The sequence below is a fragment of the Balearica regulorum genome, chromosome 17, assembly GCF_011004875.1.
Source record: "Balearica regulorum gibbericeps isolate bBalReg1 chromosome 17, bBalReg1.pri, whole genome shotgun sequence".
NCBI lineage: Eukaryota > Metazoa > Chordata > Aves > Gruiformes > Gruidae > Balearica > Balearica regulorum.
In genome coordinates this window covers 16,355,523-16,375,997 of record NC_046200.1, presented here as the reverse complement: position 1 = coordinate 16,375,997, position 20,475 = coordinate 16,355,523, and the positions used below count along the sequence as shown (strand labels likewise).

At 56.8% G+C, this 20,475-nt stretch overlaps 1 protein-coding gene across 1 annotated transcript; it reads right to left on the bottom strand.

The window, feature by feature from the left end:
- Positions 1-2,462: 2,462 nt before the first annotated feature.
- LOC142604223 (protein DGCR6) lies at positions 2,463-9,524 on the bottom strand. Its single transcript, XM_075769430.1, has 5 exons — positions 9,354-9,524; positions 9,108-9,268; positions 8,678-8,778; positions 5,201-5,341; positions 2,463-3,370 (listed from the first exon to the last, which is right to left on the bottom strand). Exons 1-5 carry the CDS (start codon positions 9,482-9,484, stop codon positions 3,287-3,289), a joined length of 618 nt encoding a protein of 205 aa, XP_075625545.1. The 5' UTR covers positions 9,485-9,524; the 3' UTR covers positions 2,463-3,286.
- Between the last annotated feature and the right edge of the window lie 10,951 nt (positions 9,525-20,475).

Sequence of the window (20,475 nt, the reverse complement as noted above, 5' to 3'; positions counted from 1 at the left end):
CACTTCCCAGTATCTTATTTGGTTTTCTGATGGCTACTGAGCACTAAAACTGATGTTTCCATGGACCTGTCAGTCATCACCCTAAATGTCACTCCTGAGTGGCAGTGGTCACCTTGGAGCCCACCGTGCCTCACTAAGGGCTCCCACGTGCAGAAATTCACCCTCATCCACGCTGAAGTGACCTCCTTCGGTGGAGGGGACCTCGCCATCCTCCTCATCAGCCCAAAGTATAGGAAATGGAAGCAGGAAACAGGACTCGTCCCTTTCTCCTACCCATCATTCACCTTCCTCCAGCTGATGTTAGAAAGAAATTCTTTACTGTTAGAGTGCTGAGGCCCTGGCACAGGTTGCCCAGAGAAGCTGTGGCTGCCCCTGGCTCCCTGGCAGTGTTCAAGGCCAGGTTGGATGGGGCTTTGGGCAATGTGGTCTAGTGGAGGGTGTCCCTGCCCATGGCAGGGGTGGGACTGGGTGATCTTTGAGGTCCCTTCCAACCCAAACCATTCTGTGATTCTGTGATGGGTGACCATGGGGCTGGAACAGAGCCATAGCTCTGCTGCCGGTCACCTCGCACCAGAACGGGCACCTTGATCCCCTCGGGCATCCCCTCTCCACACGTCTTCTGGTGCACAAGGAGCCTTGGGCAGGAACTTGAGGTCCAGCTCCGTGGGTGGCTGAAGCCACCTGAGCTGCCACCAAAGGGCTCCCCAACCATGTGGTCCCCGAGAGCTCAGGGGCTGCATGGGTGGTTGAACCAATGACCGAAATCCAGCAGTCCTTCCAGCACTTCCAGCTCCTTGGATCGCTCTCACCAGGTCCGACCCCAGCTGGCACCGGCAGTAACAACCGCAGTAGCTCGGGCACAGCCGGGCTGCAGGAAGGCGTCACCCTCCAGTGACACAAAGGCACTTGCTTGGACAAATATCTGTGTATCCTTGGTGTCGTACCGCCCAGCAATGCTTCGGGGGGGGCTGAGCAAGCTTTCCTCCACTAAAATGGTGCTGACCAAACACGCCCCGATCATGAGCTATCCCAGGCGCTTTACTCCCTTCAGATAACCTTTTCCACCAATTAACCGCGACTGGCCGCCCTCCATCTCGCACGGAAAGCCTTTCCGAACCACAACCTGACTGCAGGCATGGAAAATTTCAGCTTGGATCGGCTGCCTGGCAGAGCCATCCGCAACCAGATGGTGGGAGCGGGAAGCCCGAGAGCTGCCGTTGTCATGGCAGTGCCGGAGCAGCCCGCCGCGGTCCCCGGCACCAGCCGCCCCCGGGAGAAACGGCAGCGGAGACGGCAGCGACCAGCTCTCCTGGCCAGAGGTGGGCTCCGCTCTGCAGCTGAACCCTTGGCAGCAACCCTGAGCTCGGCGTTAGCCGCCCGCGGGGTCCTGGGCTCCTCCAGCGGGGTCCTGGGCTCCTCCAGCCACGCCGTGGGCTCTGCTGCTGCTCCAACACGAGAGCGCTCGTGTGCAAGAAGGGGGCTCCTTCTGGGAGGGAGCACTACCCCCTGGCATCCAGGCAGTCTCCTTTCCTGGAGGAGGGCCCATCGTTCATCCCTGCCTTCCTCATCCTCGCCTCGGGAAACAATCTCCTCGGCTCTGGCAACACGCAGAGGGACGTGGATCCTTTCTCCACGTGGTCAGCACAGACCGGGGTGCCTGCACGCGTCCCCACAGGCAGGTGTGGGTGTCTCCAGAGGGGAACGTCGCCCACTCCTTGCCATTTTTTAGCAGTCGGGTGCAGGACTCCCAGCTGAGCATCAAGTGGCAGCACGACTCGAGGTGGTTTGTGGGGGTCCTGCAGTGGTGCGGGGTCCTCATCAGCCCACTTCCCAGCTGGGGAGTTTCCTGCAGGAGGTGGAGACCCCAAAGGCTGCTGAACCACAGCAGCACGTTCCCATGGGGAGGAAAACCCACCCGCGTTGGAAATGGGGGGTGTCTCAGCCCTCAATTTGCAAAAGCCTCGTCGGTCCTTGTAGCTGCTGATCTTCAGTGTTTGTGTATGGCAGTGGGCAACTCCACCCCACCTCTCCCTACCACCCACAAGCTCTTCTACCACCGTTGCAGGTTCCCGTACTTCAGCTGGTTCCCCAGCTGGCCCTCGCTCTAGCTTCAGTGACAGCTTTCGTGTAAACTTCAGTGTTCACAATACCTTGGGCAATGGGTCCCAGCCCACTTTCAGCCTACTGAACCTTCTCACGCTGCCTTCTGCTGACCAGAGATTGCGGCAGGAAAAGCAGAGGGTGCAGGTGAGAGCAAACCGTAACCCTTAAAAACAGAAAACCCTTAAAGAGCGACCTGGGCATAACCGAAGCCCTTCAACACACGATGGCCTGAGTCTCTGAGCCACCCCCAACAGCTTCTCTTGAACTTCATTCCTTCAGCGCACCCCAAACCCCACACTCAGCGAGCAGGGGTTGGACAAACGTTATCGCAATCTTGACGTTTAGAAAGCTGCAGACCCGGGAGGCAGGACAGAGTATTTTATTTCTTTCCATTTGGAAACTGGTTTAACGTAACAAAGCAAAAGCTCTCAAGCCTTCTCCGCTATCCGAGTTGGGTGGGAACCCTGCGAACGTCACAGTCAGTACCGCCAGGCAGACGTCTGAAATCCTCCTTCCGTAAAGCCGATGCTGGTGTCTGCCCAGAGGTCTCTCTGGGAAGGGCCTGTCGGTTTAAGAGGCTGTTTCTGCCTCAACACACACAGAAGCATCTTGTAGATAAACTTTGGACTTTCTTCCCCAGCTGCCAACCATCTGCCATGGCGAGGCGGCACCGAGTCCACTCTGCTTCCCTGTCCCATACGGCAGCTACTCACCTCCCCCACTCCCCACCAGAGACACCTGCTCCTCCTCCTTGAATCCAAAGAGGAAATTGCAATTTGGAGATCACATTGCTCACCCGTTCAGCGTGATTCACCTCAACGCAGGGGTCACCCACATACAGCCAGGCTAGGTTTGCTGCCTCGGTCTCCCTCGGCTTAGCGAGCGGCCTCCGGGACGCCGCAGGCTGCACGTGGCAGATCGACGCCCTCCAGCATCTCTCGTCTTAGCGAGACGTGCAGCAGTGAGACATGCAGCACACGTCTTGCTCCGAGAACCGGAGGGGCAGCCTGATGCTCCCCGACCAGCCAGACCCGGCTCTAAGGCTATCTAAGGGCCTTGGCTATTTCTTCTACAGCCAGTAGCCTCTTCCTGACAGAATATAAAGCAAATGCATTATTAACAGTCTATTCTTTAGAGGGAAGTCAGAAGAAAACTCTGGAAAGTAAACAGTGGATTTGCTCGTTCAGGAAAAAGCCTTCTCAGACTCGGATTCCTTCTGCTGTAACTTCCGAATCAGCTCCAGTAAATTCATCTGTAAAGTCAGCTCCTGCAAAGCGAGAGAGATGCTTTTGCAAGAAGAAGATGATCCCATTCCCTGCTGAGGAAGCAGAAAGGACTAGCTTGTGCCACCCACTCAAAAACTACGCATCTTCAGGGAACAAAAGAAAAACCACGCAAATACAAAAGAAAGCCTTTCACCTGTTTAAGCATTTCTATAACATACAGGGCAGTAATATCTTAAGAGATCTGCTGCAAACTTCAGCTGTCTTAGGAATCCCAGGGCTTTACGATTCATTAAGGATTCAGAAAGGTTCTTTCTTCTCGACCATGATGTAGTGATAAATGCAGCGAGGACCGACCAGTTCTGCAGGTTTCCCCTCCTGGAGCAGCCACGTCCCCCTGCACACGCAGAGCCGCGCTCCACCCGGGTTGGCACAGCCCTCCCCTCATCCTTCAGCAGCATCTTCAACGATCCTTTTCCAGCCCAGAAGGGCAGGAAGCAGGAGGGATCGCTTTGGGTACTCTCCAAGTGGAGTTTAAGTCACGTGCAACACACTGCTGTGCCGGTGCATCAAATTCCCTCAAGGTATTTCATTCCCCTTCCAAAACTCCCTTTTCCATGACCGTAATCAAGTGGGGACCACTGTCTCCTGTAGTTACCAACATCACCTTATGGTCTCCTTGCCATCTGCTTGTTCTTTAGTTACATTTAGCTCACAAGCCACTAGCAGAGAGACTACACGGTGGAGTAGCTAATTTGGTGAACCCTGTTCTGTGACTCAGGCTTGCAGACATTACATTATGGAAATAAAAATCTATTTTTGTAAAAAAAAAAAAATTATCAACTGCATAAGCAGGCATTTTATACAACAGAGCGGGAGGAAACACATCAGCTGATGGGAAACACGTGGAGAGCAGATTCCAGCAGGGATTTCTTAGACGCTGGTGGCATTCACAGGTACAAGCCAAGGTCTGGGTTTGCCAGCGATAGTAAAGGCAAACATAAACCCCAGCAAAAAGGAACCCTGTCAGGAGTTATTACTTACAAAAGCAACGTAAAAGGCAGGGGCAGGAGGGGAGAGAAAGAGCTGCTTGCATTATCCAGATGAGGAATAGCAGCACAGGAAAAACAAGAGCCTTGTTCAAGGCTACACAACCAGGAACCGTGTGGGTTTTCGAAAATGCCTGTTTAAGTCAGTCTAAGCTGTCTTTTCTCACTAGTAGGTCTTTATCAAAGTGAAATTTAATCAGCTGAAAAAACAAGAGTTAAGAACAGCCTGTTTCTGCGTTCCCTGCAAACTTCCGTGGCATTACAATGAGACTGTGGAAGTTTTATTTTTTCATTCCTGCGGTGGCGTTAAGACAACAGAGAAAAACACGGGTGATTGCTCACAAGCTTTAAGAGCAGATGCATTGGGGGAACTGAGAACAATTTTCTAATCACAGTCTGAAGTCATCATCTCCAGCAAATCACATGCAAGAATTAACAAGATGCCTAGTAAAAAAACAACTTCTCAAAGGCAATTTGTACAGGTGATAAACCTACGCAGCCACTTAGTTTAGTATTATTCAGAGCCACTCAAGAGTCATAGGGCTGCAGGCTGTTGGCACAGCGTCTCTTCCCTCCACACTGGGAGAAATACTGCAGAAAGCTGGGGATGTCGTCCTGTCTAACGGGTTTCTGCTCCTTCGTCACAAACCCGGTCCTAGGTCTGCCCAGGGCACGTTGCCCACCAGCTGATGGGGCAAAGGACGGATCATTCTTTCCGACCCAGCTATTCAGAATTCATTAAGAGCAAGATTATTTTTTTTTTTTAAATAAAGATATTAACGCAAGAGTCCTGACAGATCGCACACTCCCTGCGTAAACACCAACCTGTGGGTTGGTGGTGATGTAGAAGCCAGACACCCCAGCCTTCTCCAGAGTGCTCTGCTGGTCTATCACTTTTTGGTCCAGTTCCAAGACGATCTTCTCATCCATCATTCGCTGTTCCTCTCGAATTCGTTGCTCCACAGCCTGAAAAAAGTAACAGTCCACAAAAAAAAAAAAAAAAAAAAAAAGGGAAAAAAAAGTGGCTTATCTGCCTTCCTCCTGTCTTCTTCTCACCTCCAAGTCTTGCACCGAAACCAAGGAGCGACTCGACCCTGAAGCGCTCTTGCTCTGCTGGGTCCCAAGGACAGCAGAGGGCAGCAAGCACAGCCCCAGGTCTCGCCGCCACCACGTGCCATGTCTCACAGCAAAACTACCGCTCAAGAAAACGCAGGGCAGACACTGGGACCAGCCTGCTTTCTGCTTGTTTGGAGGCCAGGAAAGACCACGAGTGACAGATGGGTATCTGAACGGCTTGTCTTGGTGAGCCAACCATCTGAGCAGCAGGCTGTAGCTGGGCACTCCAGCAGCATGGGCTCAAAAGACAGACTTGGAGGAGGAACATAAGCCACTGTAGCTCATCGAGGTGCCCGCTCAGAGACCTCCCCAAGCCCCTGTGTTCCCTGGACGCTAACAGAGCTGGAGCTGTAAATCACACCCAGATCCCATTTATTCACTAAACAAGCTGAATTCCCCAAAAACCTAACTTTGCAACTGGAAAGCCAGGGACTACAGCGTGCTGGGGCAGGCTGAGAACATTACCAAACGAGGACGTTGGAAAATAGCCCCAACCAGGAGAACGCAGCCCCTCCTGCCTCGCCGACACCTACCTAAACCTCAGCAGAGAAGCCTCTGCATTGCCTCTGAAGAAGAAACGGAGCACAGCGACCACGTGCTGTATCAAAGGCACGCCGGGAATCAGGAGCGGTGGGCACGCTCCAGGAGCACTCTGTGCTCTGGCAGCTGCGGAAAGCAGCTCTGGAGGAAACCTCAATCTACCAGAAACTCTGCCGGAGAGGGGAGGAGAGAGCGGAAGGATTGCAGGGGACGAGGAGAGCCCAGCTCAAATAAAGCCACGTGTTTGCAGAGGCGAGGCAATACAACGTTACTGGGCTGCACTGAGCAACAGACTTCTTTTGCAAGCCACAGGGAAAGTCAGGAGGCATCAAATCCCATCTAAACACCAAGGCAGGCTCCTTCCATTGCATGAAGTAAATGGTACAAGTTTCAACATTTTTCTCGCGCGACGCCTCCCCTTTGTAAGACAGAAAACAGAGGCAGGTGTTTAGCTGGAAACGTTCACGGGGTAAGTTATCCTCACTGCACAGGGAGAAGTCCCCAAGTCTGGGATTTCCTACGCCAGCAGCCGGTGGTTTAAGAGACCCATCCCAGAGGGGAGCCGGAAGCCTGTGCGCTGCCACAGGTCCTGGGGAACATCCAGAATTTTAATGACAGAGGTCTCAGTCCTGAGCAGTCCGGAAAAGAGCCGAGGTTTTTCTAGAGCACAGACGTTGTAAGCGACTGTCTGCAAAAGGCCTGACCCAAAGAGCAATTATTACTTACATGGGAGCAGGAGCTACCTCATGGAACCCTTCTTGGACATACGGCAGTCAACTAGCATCTTACATTTTTAATTATGTCCACTGGTTTGGGAAAGCTTTGCAGGAGGAGGACACAAGACCGTGATCCACCATAAGATTACCGTGCATCAGCTGCTCCAGAGAAAACACTTGGGGCAGGACCTTATTAGAATAAATGTGAAGAAATTCAAGACAACTTAAGCCTCAATAAGAGGCAAGGTAGAGGGGCTAATTGCCTACTTCACGATGGGATGCTAATGAACCTAAGCAAGCTCTGTCCTTACACGTTCTTCAGTCTAGAGGTTCACAGCCCTCGTGGAAGATAGGAAGGATTCAAATCCCTCGTTCCCCAAAGACTTTCCTTCCTCCCAGCTGCCCCAGGGGAAGGAGGAGGCACCACACCATCGCCTCCTCCACTTGCTGTGCTGGAGGACTGACTTTCCTTGGGTTTGGAAAACAAAAAAAAAGGACAGATTTAAGTGTCTACATACTGTTTGGGGTTGGCACCTGATTCTGGGCTACAGAAAAGTGCCAAAATCTTGGAGAAAAATAAGGCTTAAACACAAGCTTTTGCTTCAGTTCTGGTGGCTGGCAACCCTATACGATAGGCGAAGCTTTTAAAAATGCTTTTTAAAGTGTTCCACTAGGAAGGCAGACATCTAAAACCCACATCTTGTATTACCCCTCCTGGGAGCCCAATCCCAAGCTAGCTCACGGGAGCTGGTCTTCAAAACCTTTAACCACAGAGGGCAGCTCCGATTACACCCGTACTAATTGTCACTGCGATGATTGATCTATTCCCAAAATGCTCCACAGCAGAAATATCAGAGGATAAATAAAGGGAAGAAGTAACTCTAATAACAGCTGGCAGAGAAAAACAGAAGAGAAAGGCAGGGGGAAGGTGGGAGGAAGGAGGAAGAAGTTGCACGTGACGTTAAGACAAGAAGCGACACAGATATGGTTACTTAATGAGCAAAGGCAGCCCCGGAAACGCTTTAAAACAGGCAGCATAGCTTATTACTTGCTGCAAGTATAAGTTACAGAGAGACAGAAGTAACAGGGACAGCTAATGGGGCCCAGCCTGGCTTTGGTCACCTCGATGGGAAACAAGGGACGTGGAAAACAAAAGATCCAACAGCGAGCGCTTTCGTGGTGCTTGTTGTGGGCAGAGGTCGGGAAAGAGCGTGTATTTAAATAGTTATCTGTTTGCCTTACGTGGGGTAAAGTAACTTCCCCTCTACGTTTAAACTCCATCGATTAAGATAACTAGCTTCTTGCAATGTCCTTATAAAACTGCCTCTATCTTATTGCTAATAGACAGATAAGTCCTTTGGGACTGAACAGGCCGCTCGCACCTTTCTCCAAATGCCTCGGGATGCTCGAAGAAACTATTCCTATGCTTACATATCTCAAGGCAGTTCCTCCTTACCAGTGCTGCTAAGTAAAACGTGATTTTTTGAGTATTCTCTGCTTTCTACTTGCTACAACACAGCAGCGGATTTCACACCCCTTCTCCGTGTGTTCTATCACCTTGCTCTCTAACCCCATCCAGGCTCCAGCCCGTCTTGTAACGCAGGCTCATTATTGTGGAAAGCATCGCTCTCTTGGAGCGGGCTCCTGAGCTTCTGCGATTCCCAGATCACGCCTGGACCGTGGCGATCCCGGATGGCAAGAGCCCGGCCCCCCCCCGCTCCTGGGGGGACAGAGGGCAGAGCAAGAGGGGGGCACCCCCAGGCCGGGGCGGGGGAACCCGGGGCTGAGCTAGCAAGACCAGGCAGGATGGCTGGTGGGTCCCAAGGCTGCGGGGGGGACACACACAACTCGTTCAACCCTCTGGAGATGCTGCTGCGATGCAGGAGGGGTCCCGCAGCCCCCCGGGAAGGGGCCCGCCCCCCCCCCTTACCTCCATCTCCCGCTGCTGGGCGGCGCGGAGGAGCGGCAGGTTGTGGGGCCTGCAGCACTGCTGGGCCTCCTTGTGCCGGTGGAACAGCTCCTGCTTCAGCCCTGCCACGGGGACGGGCTGCGGCTCAGGGAACGCCGCCGCCACGGCCCCCCGCCCCGTGGGTCCCCCCCCCCCCCGCCCCGCGGTGTCCCCCCGCCCCTAAGCGCCCCGCGCCTGCCCCCCGGTGCCCCGGGCCCACCTCCCGCCGTGCCGCCCGCAAGCCCCGGGCCTGCCCGCGCCCGCCGCCCCCCTCCGCCCTGCAGCCCCGGTGGTCCTCCCCCCCCCCCCCCCCCCGGTGCCGCCCGCCTCTCCCCGGTGCCTCGGGCCTGCTCCCGCCCTCAGCCCCCCCGGGGGCCTGCCCACCCCCGGCCCCCCGGCCCCCCCGGCCCACCGCGGTGCTCGCTGTGCAGCTGCAGCCGCTGGCTGTAGAGGTTCTTCTCGGTGAGGTGCTGGATCTCCAGCAGGCCCTGCACGATCTCGAAGACGGTCCCGTCCAGCAGCGCCAGCGCCAGGTCACTCAGCGTCGTGTAGGAAAGGCGCTGCTGGCAGGGGCTACCGGGAACGGCCCCGGGCACGGCACCGGCTCAGTTCCGGCACCGGCCCCGCCGCCGCCGCACCCCCACCACCCTCCGCTCACCTGGGCAGCGCCTTCACCAGCGCCTGCAGCTCCGACAACAGCCGGTAGTGCCGCTCCTGCTGCCGGGACAGCTGCTGCTCCGCCGCCGCCTCGTACCCCCCCGCGCCGCCACCGGCACCGAACCGCTCCATCGCCGGGCCGGGCGCCACCCGCCGTGCGCATGCGCGTACGCTCCGCTCCTCCCGCCACCGCCCGGCTCAATAGCCCCGCCCCCGGGGCTCGCCCCGCCCTATCCCCTCGCCCCAACCCCGCCGGACTGGCCCCGCCCCTCCCTATCGCCCCGCCCCCGATCTGCCCCTGGCCCCGCCCCTTGCGGTCCCCTCCCGCCCGGCTCCATCCCGCTGCTGCAGCTCGATGCTCGGTCCGAGCATCCTCCGTAGGAGCCGGTACCGGAGGGGCGGCAGCGGGGGGGAGCAGCAGTAACCGGCACTCCCACCTTCCCCTGGGACACGTGTGTGTGCGCGCAGCGGTGCCTCGACGGCTCGAGGTGCTCGGAGAGCACCTCGAGCCGTCGAGGCACCGCTGCGCGCACACGGGATGCCGGTGGTAGAGTTTTCCTGGATGCATAGGGAGAGCATCTGCAGGGTCTCCCGCTGCTCGGGCTTGAAAGCAGCTAAAAAAGTTCCAAATGACTTTATCAGAAACGTTTCAGATGGAGTTTGGTAGCTTTTGAGTTACTGTACGGGGGGGGGGTGTGTGTGGGTGTGGGTGTGACTTTGCCACAGCTGAAAATGCGGTGATCCTTGGCATCACCGGCATCGGAGGAATTTCACTCTCTGGGTACTTGGCTTCACAGTTTCATTTTAGCCCATGAGCTGGGGACCATTCCTCGCGGAGCAAAGCCGAGCAATGTCTGTGGGTTCAACTGGGGAGCCCCGAGAAGGGCAAGACCACTCGGCTGCAAGGATCCCTTCAAATCTCTCAAAACACACGGAGTTTATTAAGTTTTGACTTCAAACACACCGCTGCGATGGCAACGGTTTGTTTTCGTGAGCGCTCGGGTGCAGGTAATGAGATCAATGTTCAGTGCAGGCCTATTCGCAAATTCACGTCAGTGGCAAGCATAAAAAGGTTCCTGGCTTGAATTAGCAAAATGAAAGGTCCACTGAAATGTATTAAAATGCCTTAAAAGTATCGGTTTTAATATGACTTCAAAGCCTACAAAAGCTGCGCTGCCTGCTCAAGGGGAGTAGAAACAGCCATGTTAGAGAAAAGCATGGAGAATCCCCAGGGAAACAGGGCATCCCTAAAATATCCCTGAATATAAATTGCCCCTTTTTTCCCCCCCGGTCGGTTGCCTCGGATTTCCATCCAAGGATTCCCAAATCCCAAGTGCTGGAGAGGCTTTGGGTGGGCTGCTTGCAGATCCCTCTGCCTCTGGCTGCTTACACCGCTGCCTTGTAGAGTTAACCCTGCCATGTCTGTCTGTCCTGCCCATCCCCTGCCTGCTCTTCCCCCAGCTGGGCAGCAATGTCCCCAGGAAATGGCTGCCCCGTATTTTGAACGGAAAAGTCACCCCAACACCATCCTCTGCAACCGCCAAGAGGTTTTTGCGGCGCTGGAGGCAGAGCCGTGGCATAGAGCCCGGGTGGCTGCAGCCTGCTGCGCTGCTGGGGAATGGAAAAAAGGGTCTTTTAATTAAAAGCTATTAACCGTGCTGCTTCGCTCTGGCTGGAGCGATATGGAAGACCAGGATAAAAAAATCCCTGACACTTTGCTATCCTCTGCCATGAAGATCTGATGGCAGCTTTTGCTAAATATCCTTCTCCGGGTGTCACCTGAAGTCAGGGTTTTGCTGCCGCAGGGTTTCGCTGTCCCAGGGTATTCCCCTGGTGATACAACCCAAAACCTCTTCGGCAGCCGTGGATGCTCAAGTGTGGTGGCCAAGACTTCACCTCTTCACCTGGTACCAGCACAGGACCAGGCAAGCTGCCTGCCCCCAGCATGGCTGCCTGCACTGGCGAGGACCTGAATGCAACCTGCCTTGTCCCCTCCAAGCATCACGTCCTCATCATCACGGCACAGAGCACCCTGCCTGGATCCTGCCACCTTCACCGCCTCGCTGGGGCTTCTGCTCTCTTCCCAAGGCTGTTTTGAGGGGGAGGTGGCTGGTGGTGCTTGACGGTTCGAGCTCGGTGGTGTCTGGGCTTGGGGAGGGTTGTCTTGACCCTGAGCAGCACCAGACTGGAGGGGAGAGACCACGCACGAGGCTCAGAGAGCCGGCATGGCCACAAGAGCCATGCACAGCGGCCGTGGGGTGCCCGTGCACCCCTGTGAACGGAAAGGGGGTCAGCCAGGCAGAGGGGGGGGCTCAGCCCAGGGGAGAGGGGAAGCACGTTCCCCAGGACAAGCTCCAGCGGTGCCAGCAAAGGAGCCAGGCGCAATCCGGTGCCTTTGCACCCTAGCGAAGGCGTCGTGGCTGAGCCGGCGGAGGGAGGGGGGACGCCGGGGCCTCTGTTCCTCTGCGGACATTCCTCTCCCTTCCTTTGTGCTGCAGGAAATCTGCGCTTCCTCCCTTCCCAGCGCTGCTCCCCGCTCAATCGCTACCAGATGTGGATCCCATGTGCTTCTCATTAGCCCGGCAGGCTCTGGGCACTGCCTGCTGCAGGCTGGCGGGCTGGGGTCTGTGAAGGCTGCGCTTTGGGGGACCCGGTGCAGCTATCTGAGCTGGCGTGCATGCCACGAGGCAGCCGGCCCCGGTCTGCGTAGGGCTCATGCTGCCTTTGTGCTGGGCCGGGATGCTGGCGGTGACGCAGGGCGAGCTCGCTGCAGCGCTAGAGCTGGAGCTGGGACCTGCATGAGCGCCACGGGGACAGAGGGACAAGGGGCACGCGGGCGCTTTGAGTTGAGGGAAGAAGCTCAGCGAGCTGAACTGCAGCTGGGTCACCCGTTAGGGACAATCTGCAGCCCCAGGCTGGGTCTGGGAGTGTGGGAGAGGCGGGTGGGTGGCATGCATGGGGACCGGGCTGCAGAGCACCTGGGGGTGTCCCGTGTCCCAGGGGATCCAGACAGGGAGCACATCACGATGTGTCAGGATGTGCAAAGGGCTCCCAGGGTGTGGGCTCAAGTTGGGGTGCGGGAGTCCCTGACCAGGTGACGGTGTCTGGCAGTGGTGCCACAAGCATCTCAGGTGGCACAGCATGGGCCCTTCCCATGCTCCCCAGGACCTGCTAGCACCCAGGAGGAGATCACAGCAGCTGGACCTGGGGGCTTGAGAGCAGAAACAACCCTGCAGTTGGCTTATGATGTCCAGGAAAAGCATTAACCTGGCCTGGATGGAGCTACAGAGGGACAAATGGAGCGAGAAAGCTCCTTCTGTTCTTCCTCGCCCTGCCACCCCACCACGGAGGGGCTGGGGAAGAGCCCAATGGGACCTGCACATGGTCCCACCACATCATCCTGCTCCAGCTGCCGCCAGCCCGTGTGCACGGAGCAATGTGCCCTACCAAGCAGGATGAGGCCACATTCAGGTGCTCATGGCCACGGGGCTCTGCACCAGGAGAGTGGGATGCTCCTCGCCTCGGCACAGAGGAAGCCAGGGGCTGATCCTGGCCCGATGCTTCTTCTGGAGCCCCCAAGCCAACCGCAGGACTTTCCTCACGCTGCTGGCGTAGAGGGGGGGTCGTGAGAAGCTGGGGACAAGCACACGTCATGGGATGGAGCCCACGCCCTGGCACGGGATGTGCAGGGACATCCAGAGGGCCAAAGGACTGTTTCCCACCAGAGCCGCTCGCCTCGCCCCCGAGCAAAGGGTCCCCTGTGAGGTTCAGGCTTCTTGCACTCACCTGCAGCGAAAATATCTCCCAGGATGGAGACATCTGCAAAGGTGTCCACTGCCTGTTTAGGGGAGGCATGCCTGGATGTTACCTTCCCCCCAAAGGGCGGGTTTGCACACTCAGAAATGCTGGAAAACAGCATTTTTTATGGCCTTGCTGGACCCCGAGTGGAGCAGAGATGGCAGCGGGAGCGTGGTGTCCAGGTGCACGCAGCAGGACAGCTCGTTTTTGCAACCGGAGCACATTGCAGTTAGGAATAATCCTCCAGAGAAACCCGAGCGCAAACCCGTCCGCAGGAGACGGCTGCCGGAGCCCGGCGTCCCCGTGGGAGAGCAGCCACGTCACCACGGCTCTGAGTCACCACTCCGGAGCTGGGGGCTCCCCCTGCGGCCGCTCAGCCTTCGGTGAGCGTGGTTCCACCGGGCGGCCAGCCACCGCTGAAAGAGGCCGATGCGCAGAGGCTTTTGCTTCTACCGCGTGGCGCGGGACGAAGCGGCATCATCTGGGGCTCGGGCCAGGAGTTGGTGAGCATCTTGCCAGTGGCTCTGCTCAACGCAGCATGGCTACGGGTTGGGTCGGCAGTGCCGGCGCCGGTGATTCGACAGCAGCTCTGCCCCAGCCACGGGGCACTCGGCTCGTCCCCCGCTGTTTCCTGAGCTGGGGATGGAGCCAGGGTGCTCCCAGAGCAGCAAACCCCCGCAGGGCCAGGTCTCGGGGTGGCTCCTCTCCGCGGGGCCGGATCCTGCCCTCCTCACTCGGCTTGGTTTGGATGGTTTCCCCGAGTCTCCTCCAGCTCATCCTCGGACCCTCCAAGAGCTGCCCCCCTGGGGAAGGGGTTCCAGCACCAGACCCCTGACCCCATTCTGCACTGGGCGCATCGTCACCCACCATGGTGGCTTTGCAGCCCATCCCCAGCCTCCTCCCCTCCTTTTTCGGGCCAGTTTAACCTTGTGTCTACCTCAGCCCCATGCACGCTCGTCTCCTGGGTGAGGGGAGCATGTGGCTGGGACCACTGGAGCCCCACAGCTACAGGCTCACCGGATTTATTCCAATTTAAACACTGTGTAGTAAATGTGTTTCCCCTGCTCTGGCCTCTGGAGCTGAAATATCTGAACGGGAATTTCACCCCCGAGCTGCAGCTAAAATAAGATCTGGATTGAGGTGGTCGCTGGCTCTCGGCGGTGCTGGGTGAAACCTCCGTGCTCCCTTCCTGACCGGCTGCTGACATAGCCGGCAGAGCAAGGGCTACCGAGCTGGAAACGCTGGGTTTGACCTGCCAGGAGGAGCATGCACAGTCAGAAATGTGTTGGAAAACATGGCCAGGCTTCAGTTGTTTGAGCTGAGCAGCTGAGCGTTTGTTGGGACTTGGAGGAGATGCTGCACACACCCGTCCTGACTGCACACCCTTCCCTTGGAGAAGACACGGATGCTCAGCCAGGGTGAATTCATGCCAGTTGTGGCCCAGCGGCCCAGGAGCTCCGTGTCTCCACACCCCGCAGGGCAGAGGGGTTGTCAGAAGGTCCGTTTGGTGATGGGTCTATACCACCCCACGGATGACCCGGTCCTGCCTGCGCAGCCCTGCCTGGCGAGCCTGGGCTTGCTCTGAGCAAGGGACGGGAGCTGCTTCCCCTGCACGCTGCTGCAGGGGGGACGGGAGCTGCTTCCCCTGCACCCTGCTGCAGGGGCTCCCAACCGGCCGGCGCGGGTGCGCTCGGGTCACTGCACGGCGCTGCATACCTGGGAGTGAGACAGGGTGAGAGAGAGGAGGAGTGGGTGGGCTTGGCTGGGAGCTATGCACAGGGGCCATGGGCTGCAAGGGGTGAAAGGATGCAACGGATGCAGCAGGCTGGAAAGGATGTAAAGGATGCAAGGGGTACAATGGGCTGCAAGGGATGCAAAGGCTGCAGCAGGCTGCAAGGGCCGCAGGGGTGCAAGGCGTGCAGAAGGGTGCAAGGGGCAGTGAGCTGCGTGGGTCTCATCTTCTGGGCTAAGGGCTGCTCCAGCCTTGCTGTGCCCCCGCAGCCACCACGCTAGCAGGGGACAGTTTCAGGTCACACTCCCATCCCCTAAGGATATTTTCAGGGTCTTCAAACAGGGGGACCAAACCCCCGTCCCACCGAGGCGGCTGCTGCTCCCCACCTGCAGACAAGGCGCCTATTCAGCCCTGCGCCCCGACCCGTCGCCCCTGCATCCTGTGCAGCTCTGCGGGGGGAGCGCGGCCAGCCCCCAGCAGCAGCCGAGGCTGCTCATGTGGCTCCTAATGAAATCCAGACCCTGGCAGAGCGATGACATTGCGCCGTGATTTGTGCTCCCATACAGACTAAACAAGGCCGGGCGCGTTACGGCGCGCGGCCGGGCCAGCACAGGCGCAGAGATAAATCAGGCAGCGGCAGTGTGGATGCCTCTGCCTATCTTCTGCCTAATTATTCTTCCTCTCCTGCTCAAAGTCCTTGGATGCAAATGCACTCGTGCTTTCCATAATGCAAAAATAGGTTTTTTTCCAAAATTATGCCGGACAGAGCTTCCAGAGGCTGGAATAAAGGCTCAGGCTCTTGGATCTGCTCAGAGATGGCTCCCTGTGCTAGAAATGCTTTTGCAGCCCCAAAACTGCTGCAGCTTCTGAGCTTTGTCCCTTTGCTCTGTGCAGTTCATTATGGCCAGGGATTAACTGGTGCCCTGGATCACACGCGAACGCTTCCACTACTCTGTTGGGTGAGGGAGAGTCTTAAAATGGAGCCAAAGTGGGTTTGCTCAGCGGGCTGCCCAGGGAGGTGTTGCATGCACATCCAATGCCTGCCGAGCAGGGGGTTCCGGGTGCAGCCCCCCCTGAGCTGCCCCGGGCTGCTCAGGGCACAGCACCATCCCCCCAAAACAGCACATTCACGTGCACCCCATCCTTCAGCCTGGAGCATCCCCTCGATATGCCGACGAGCCGAGGGCACGTCTCCAGGTCGGAGCTCACCCTTCAGCCCAGCCCACGCCACACGCTGCAGCAGAGGATGGGGCAGAGCACCACGACCATGGTGGCCTTTTGCCCAGCCCTGGGTGCCTGTCACCAGCAACTGGATGGCCAGGGCCCGCTCGCAGCACCTGGAGCCGCTGCTGAGATGGTGCAGGGGGGGTAAAGTCCCCGCCGGACGCCCCGCTGCCCTGCTCCCCACCAGCCCCATGCTGGGGCACCCCCACACCTGCGGCTCCCTGGCCCCCAGGTCTTCCAGGAGATGCCCAGCACGGCGCTTGTTGGATTCCACGTCGCAAAGAGGCGGTTGTGGCACGGTGTCGGGACGTGCCTGGGAGGCATGGCTGGCGGTGACGGGGTTGCCCTGGGACGCTGCGGGCTGGCGGCAGGCTCAGCCCCCCAGCCATCCCCACCCTCAGCTCCTGGAGTTTATAGAAGTGTGTATATATGTACACACACACACACACACATATATATGCATATATGTATATAAAAATAAATAGAAATATATGAAAATATGCGAGTGTATATATTAAAAATATATAATATATACCTATACTTATATAAGTATTTTACTATATACTCCACGAGTACATAGGAGAGAGTGTGTGTGTATATATGTGTGTGTATATATATAAAAAATAAGCATATATATATATACACACATATAAAAAAATTTACTTCTGGAATGTATATATATTTTTATATATATAAATTTATTTGTATGTGTTTTTGTGTGTGTGTGTATATATATATATAAAAATATATACTCCTGGAGTATATATTTATATCGATGCCTGTGTCTCGTTGCACCTCAGCACAGGGAAAGGTGACAAAGCTGCCCCCCCAGCAGCCCTCCAAGGGGAGAAGGCTGTGAACCACCACCAAAAGGCTCCGGCACCCCAAGGGAAAGCTGCAGGTGCTGGCCCAAGGTGTTCGTGCCACTCTACAGGGTCCTGGGGTGGCAGCGCACGCTGCTGGGGACACCTGGCACCCTGGAGCTCCGGTCACAGCTTTCTCCTTCCCGCTGGGGGCTGATGCCGGGGCCGGGCATCCCGGGGACCGCAGCGCCCGCGCTTGTGGCACCGCCGGCTCCTTCATGCCTGGGGCCGGTGCTGAGCCCCGCTGCCGGAGCAGAGCCGGTGGGCAGAGGGCGGATGCACAAGCAGGAGATGATGCCTGCAAAAGGGCCGCTGTTTATTGCGACTCCGCTGCCACCGGAGTCCTCCAGGTCACCGACGGCTGCAGTGAGGAACGTGAAAGGATTTTGGGGGTGTTGCGGTGGCTGCTCCTCTTCGGGGTCCCAGTCTGTGGGGCGATCTGCTCAGCCCGGCTACGGGGAGCCCCGTGCCAGCTGGATGCCGGCAGCACGAGGACGTCACCCACGCGGCTGGGGGACACGCCAGTGCCCCCCGCCTGGCCATCCCTGGAGCCGCGTGTCCCCGGGGAAGGCAGCCAGGGACCATTACATCCACTTGTGGGGGTAAAGGAGGAAAGGGCCATTTCCCCGCATGTAACGTACCCGCATGAAGCCACTACATGAAGGCTCAGCTGAATATATATTTATACCCCTATAACCCTGGCTCGTGCTGTAGTGCTGGTGGAGCTGCTGGAGCTCCCCAAGCCTCTCACAAGCCCCTCTCCGGCATGAAATACCCCTGGCTCCATCATCCCCCATCCCACCGAGCGTTGAGAGAGAAATTTCCCGTATAATTTCAGGAGCCTGTTGTCTCATGCATGTTTCATTCTCATTGGAGTTTCCTTTCCGAGTTTATTTTTGGTAGGGCCTGAAATAGGAAATGAACTGTTGGCAATGAGCTCGCTTTTGTCGCTGCTCGCCGGCCAAGCCAAAACAAATGTGCTGTTGTCCAACCCAATGTCTCCTTCTTCGGTTTGGGAAATTGGGACAAAATGGGAAGACGACCGGTGTTACAGCGTTGGCGGAGAAGATGATGGGCCACAAGTGCCTCCGTGCGCCGCTGCTTCCCCTGGCCAAGGTCCCGGTGGAGAGGAGGGATGGTGACCACCAAGCAGGGTCCTGCTCCATCACAGCGTCTCCCGCCAGCCTCATCCACTGCTTCTCCTCAGCCACGGGAGGCCATGCAACGTGCTTAGTCAAGCTGTTACGTTGTCAGCAAAAGCCTGACCTGTTTGTTGGGGAAGGTGGCTTCAGGGACAGTGGCTCCTGAAGGTTGCTTCAGGAGAAAGTGGCTTCTGCTCCATATCAGGTGAGCAGACGACCTGGATTTGCTCCACATTATGACTTTCTCCTGTGATTGGGTTCAGATGTTTTTTCCCTGAGGTCAAAGGTTTCTGCATGTCCAAGAGAGCGGTGGAAAGCGGCTACAAAAAGCTACATATGATCCTTCTGGTGAGACTGACAGCTGCAAGGGAAACCGTTTTACGGTTTTCAGCCTCTGCTGATTTGTGGACCCCTAAACAAAGTCCCCTCACCGGTGTCTATCACAGGGTGCTGTCAGTCAGAGATAATCTAAGTGTGGTGGTGGGAGGAAAGCCGGCACGCCCTGGCAGGATGCTTAGAAAAGAGATTCATGGTCACATTCTGCAGATAAATCAGCCCTTCCTGATGCTGAGGTGTGGCAGTGCCTCATCCATTGCGATGGTGATGGCCTGTGGCATCACAGAACATTTCTTGGAGAAGCACCTGACCCATCTGAGCTGGAAGGACCCTGCTGAAAAGAACCTGGAGGCTACGGTGGACCTCAGGTTGAACATCAGCTTGTCATCGCTCTCCTTCCAGAGTCAGCCAAAGCCCACAGTGGAGGACACTGGGAAAGGCATGAAGGAACCCCAAAGGGTCCTGATGTGGGCTTCCCAGTTCAAGAAGGATGCAAAGAAACTGGAGAGGCCTGGAGGTGGGCTACCAACATGGTCACGGAGCTGGTGCACATTGCACCAGGAGAGGTGGAGGGGGCTGGGCTGGGTTAGCCTGGCCACCAGGAGGTGAAGGGGTTCTGAGAGCAGCCAACTGAGATGATGGAGTTCAATCCTTCTTGGTGGTGCCACATGATACGATGGCGGACAGCCACCACAGACTGCAGTTTGGGAGGTTCAGGTTTGACACCAGAAGAAAATTCTTCCCCAGGACAGTGACGCAACCCTGGAAAAGTCATCGGGAGCTGGGGGATCGCCATCGTTGGAGGTTCTCAAGGCTTAGCCAGACAATGCCACGGCCACCCTGATGTGATGTATTACAGCCTGGCTCGGCTGGAGCCTCCAGTGACCTGCCAGGACACGTGTCAGAGTCTGTGACGTGGGATTTTTGCATTTACCTGTACGCTACTCTCCTCTGGCTCGCTGGGGCTGTGGTTGGAGCCTGTGGACGAGCTCCTGCCTGGGTGAAGCTCTGCTGTCCCAGGACAGCCTGGGGACCGGGGCAAGCTCACAGTGCCCAACCTTCCTGGGCACCAGCCCCAGCTTTGCTGCCGGCTGAGAAGGTGCCCCGGGAGGAGGCTGGGGCTATTCCCAAATTCACCTTGCTGGGTCACCATCATGAGCATCATCATGGCTTGTTCTCCCCAAATGCTCTTCAGTGCTGATGTGAAGAGATTTGTATAGGACCGCACGATGTCTGTGACAACTTCTTTCCTCTTTATTTATTTTTGCACTTTTATTGCCTGAATTTGACTCCTTTCCTTCTCCCAGACCTATCTGAGCCTCCTGGAAGCCTCTTCTGTTTCTCCTGTGGCCTCTGTGGTAGAGGGAGAGGGACTTCGATGCCATTTCATAGGGTCAGTGTGCCCATTTTTCTGTTGTGACTTTGGTGACATTGAGCTGATTCATCACCTCCTGTTACTGCACTGTGAGATGCGTTGCGTGATGTCCCAGGAGTAGTTTCAGCCGTTGTCCTTCATCTTCCCAAGTAAAACCTGAAGGAAAGGGAAGGCAGATGAAGGAACTCTGAAAGGTGACCAGGAGTCTGGTAAGCAACACCAACAAGTTGCGTGATGTCCAATTCCTTTTATTCTTCAGCTTTTTGCTATGAGATGATGCTTCTCCAGCCAGTGCTGGCTCCAGCTCCAGCTTCATGATGCTGAGTGATGCCAGGGAGCGTGCCGGAGTGCCGTCCCCTCCCGAGTGCTGTGCTGTGCTGGCTGCAGTCCTGGTTCCAGGTGGTCTCATCCCATCCTGGTGTCCACGAGCTGCCTCCATCACCTGGTATTGCCTTGTGGATGGACTTTTGGTCTGGTGGTCTTCTCCTAGGCCATCGTCCCCCACTGTGGGCAGAGCTCAGGATGGCTCAACGGTGGGCACTAGCGCAGAGTGGTGGGTGCTGTGGCCCCACGGGCTGGCGGAGGCTCTGGCTGAGGCTGAAGGAGCCTGGCAGAGGCAAAGCTGCTGCCCCAAAGGACCCAGCATCTACAGC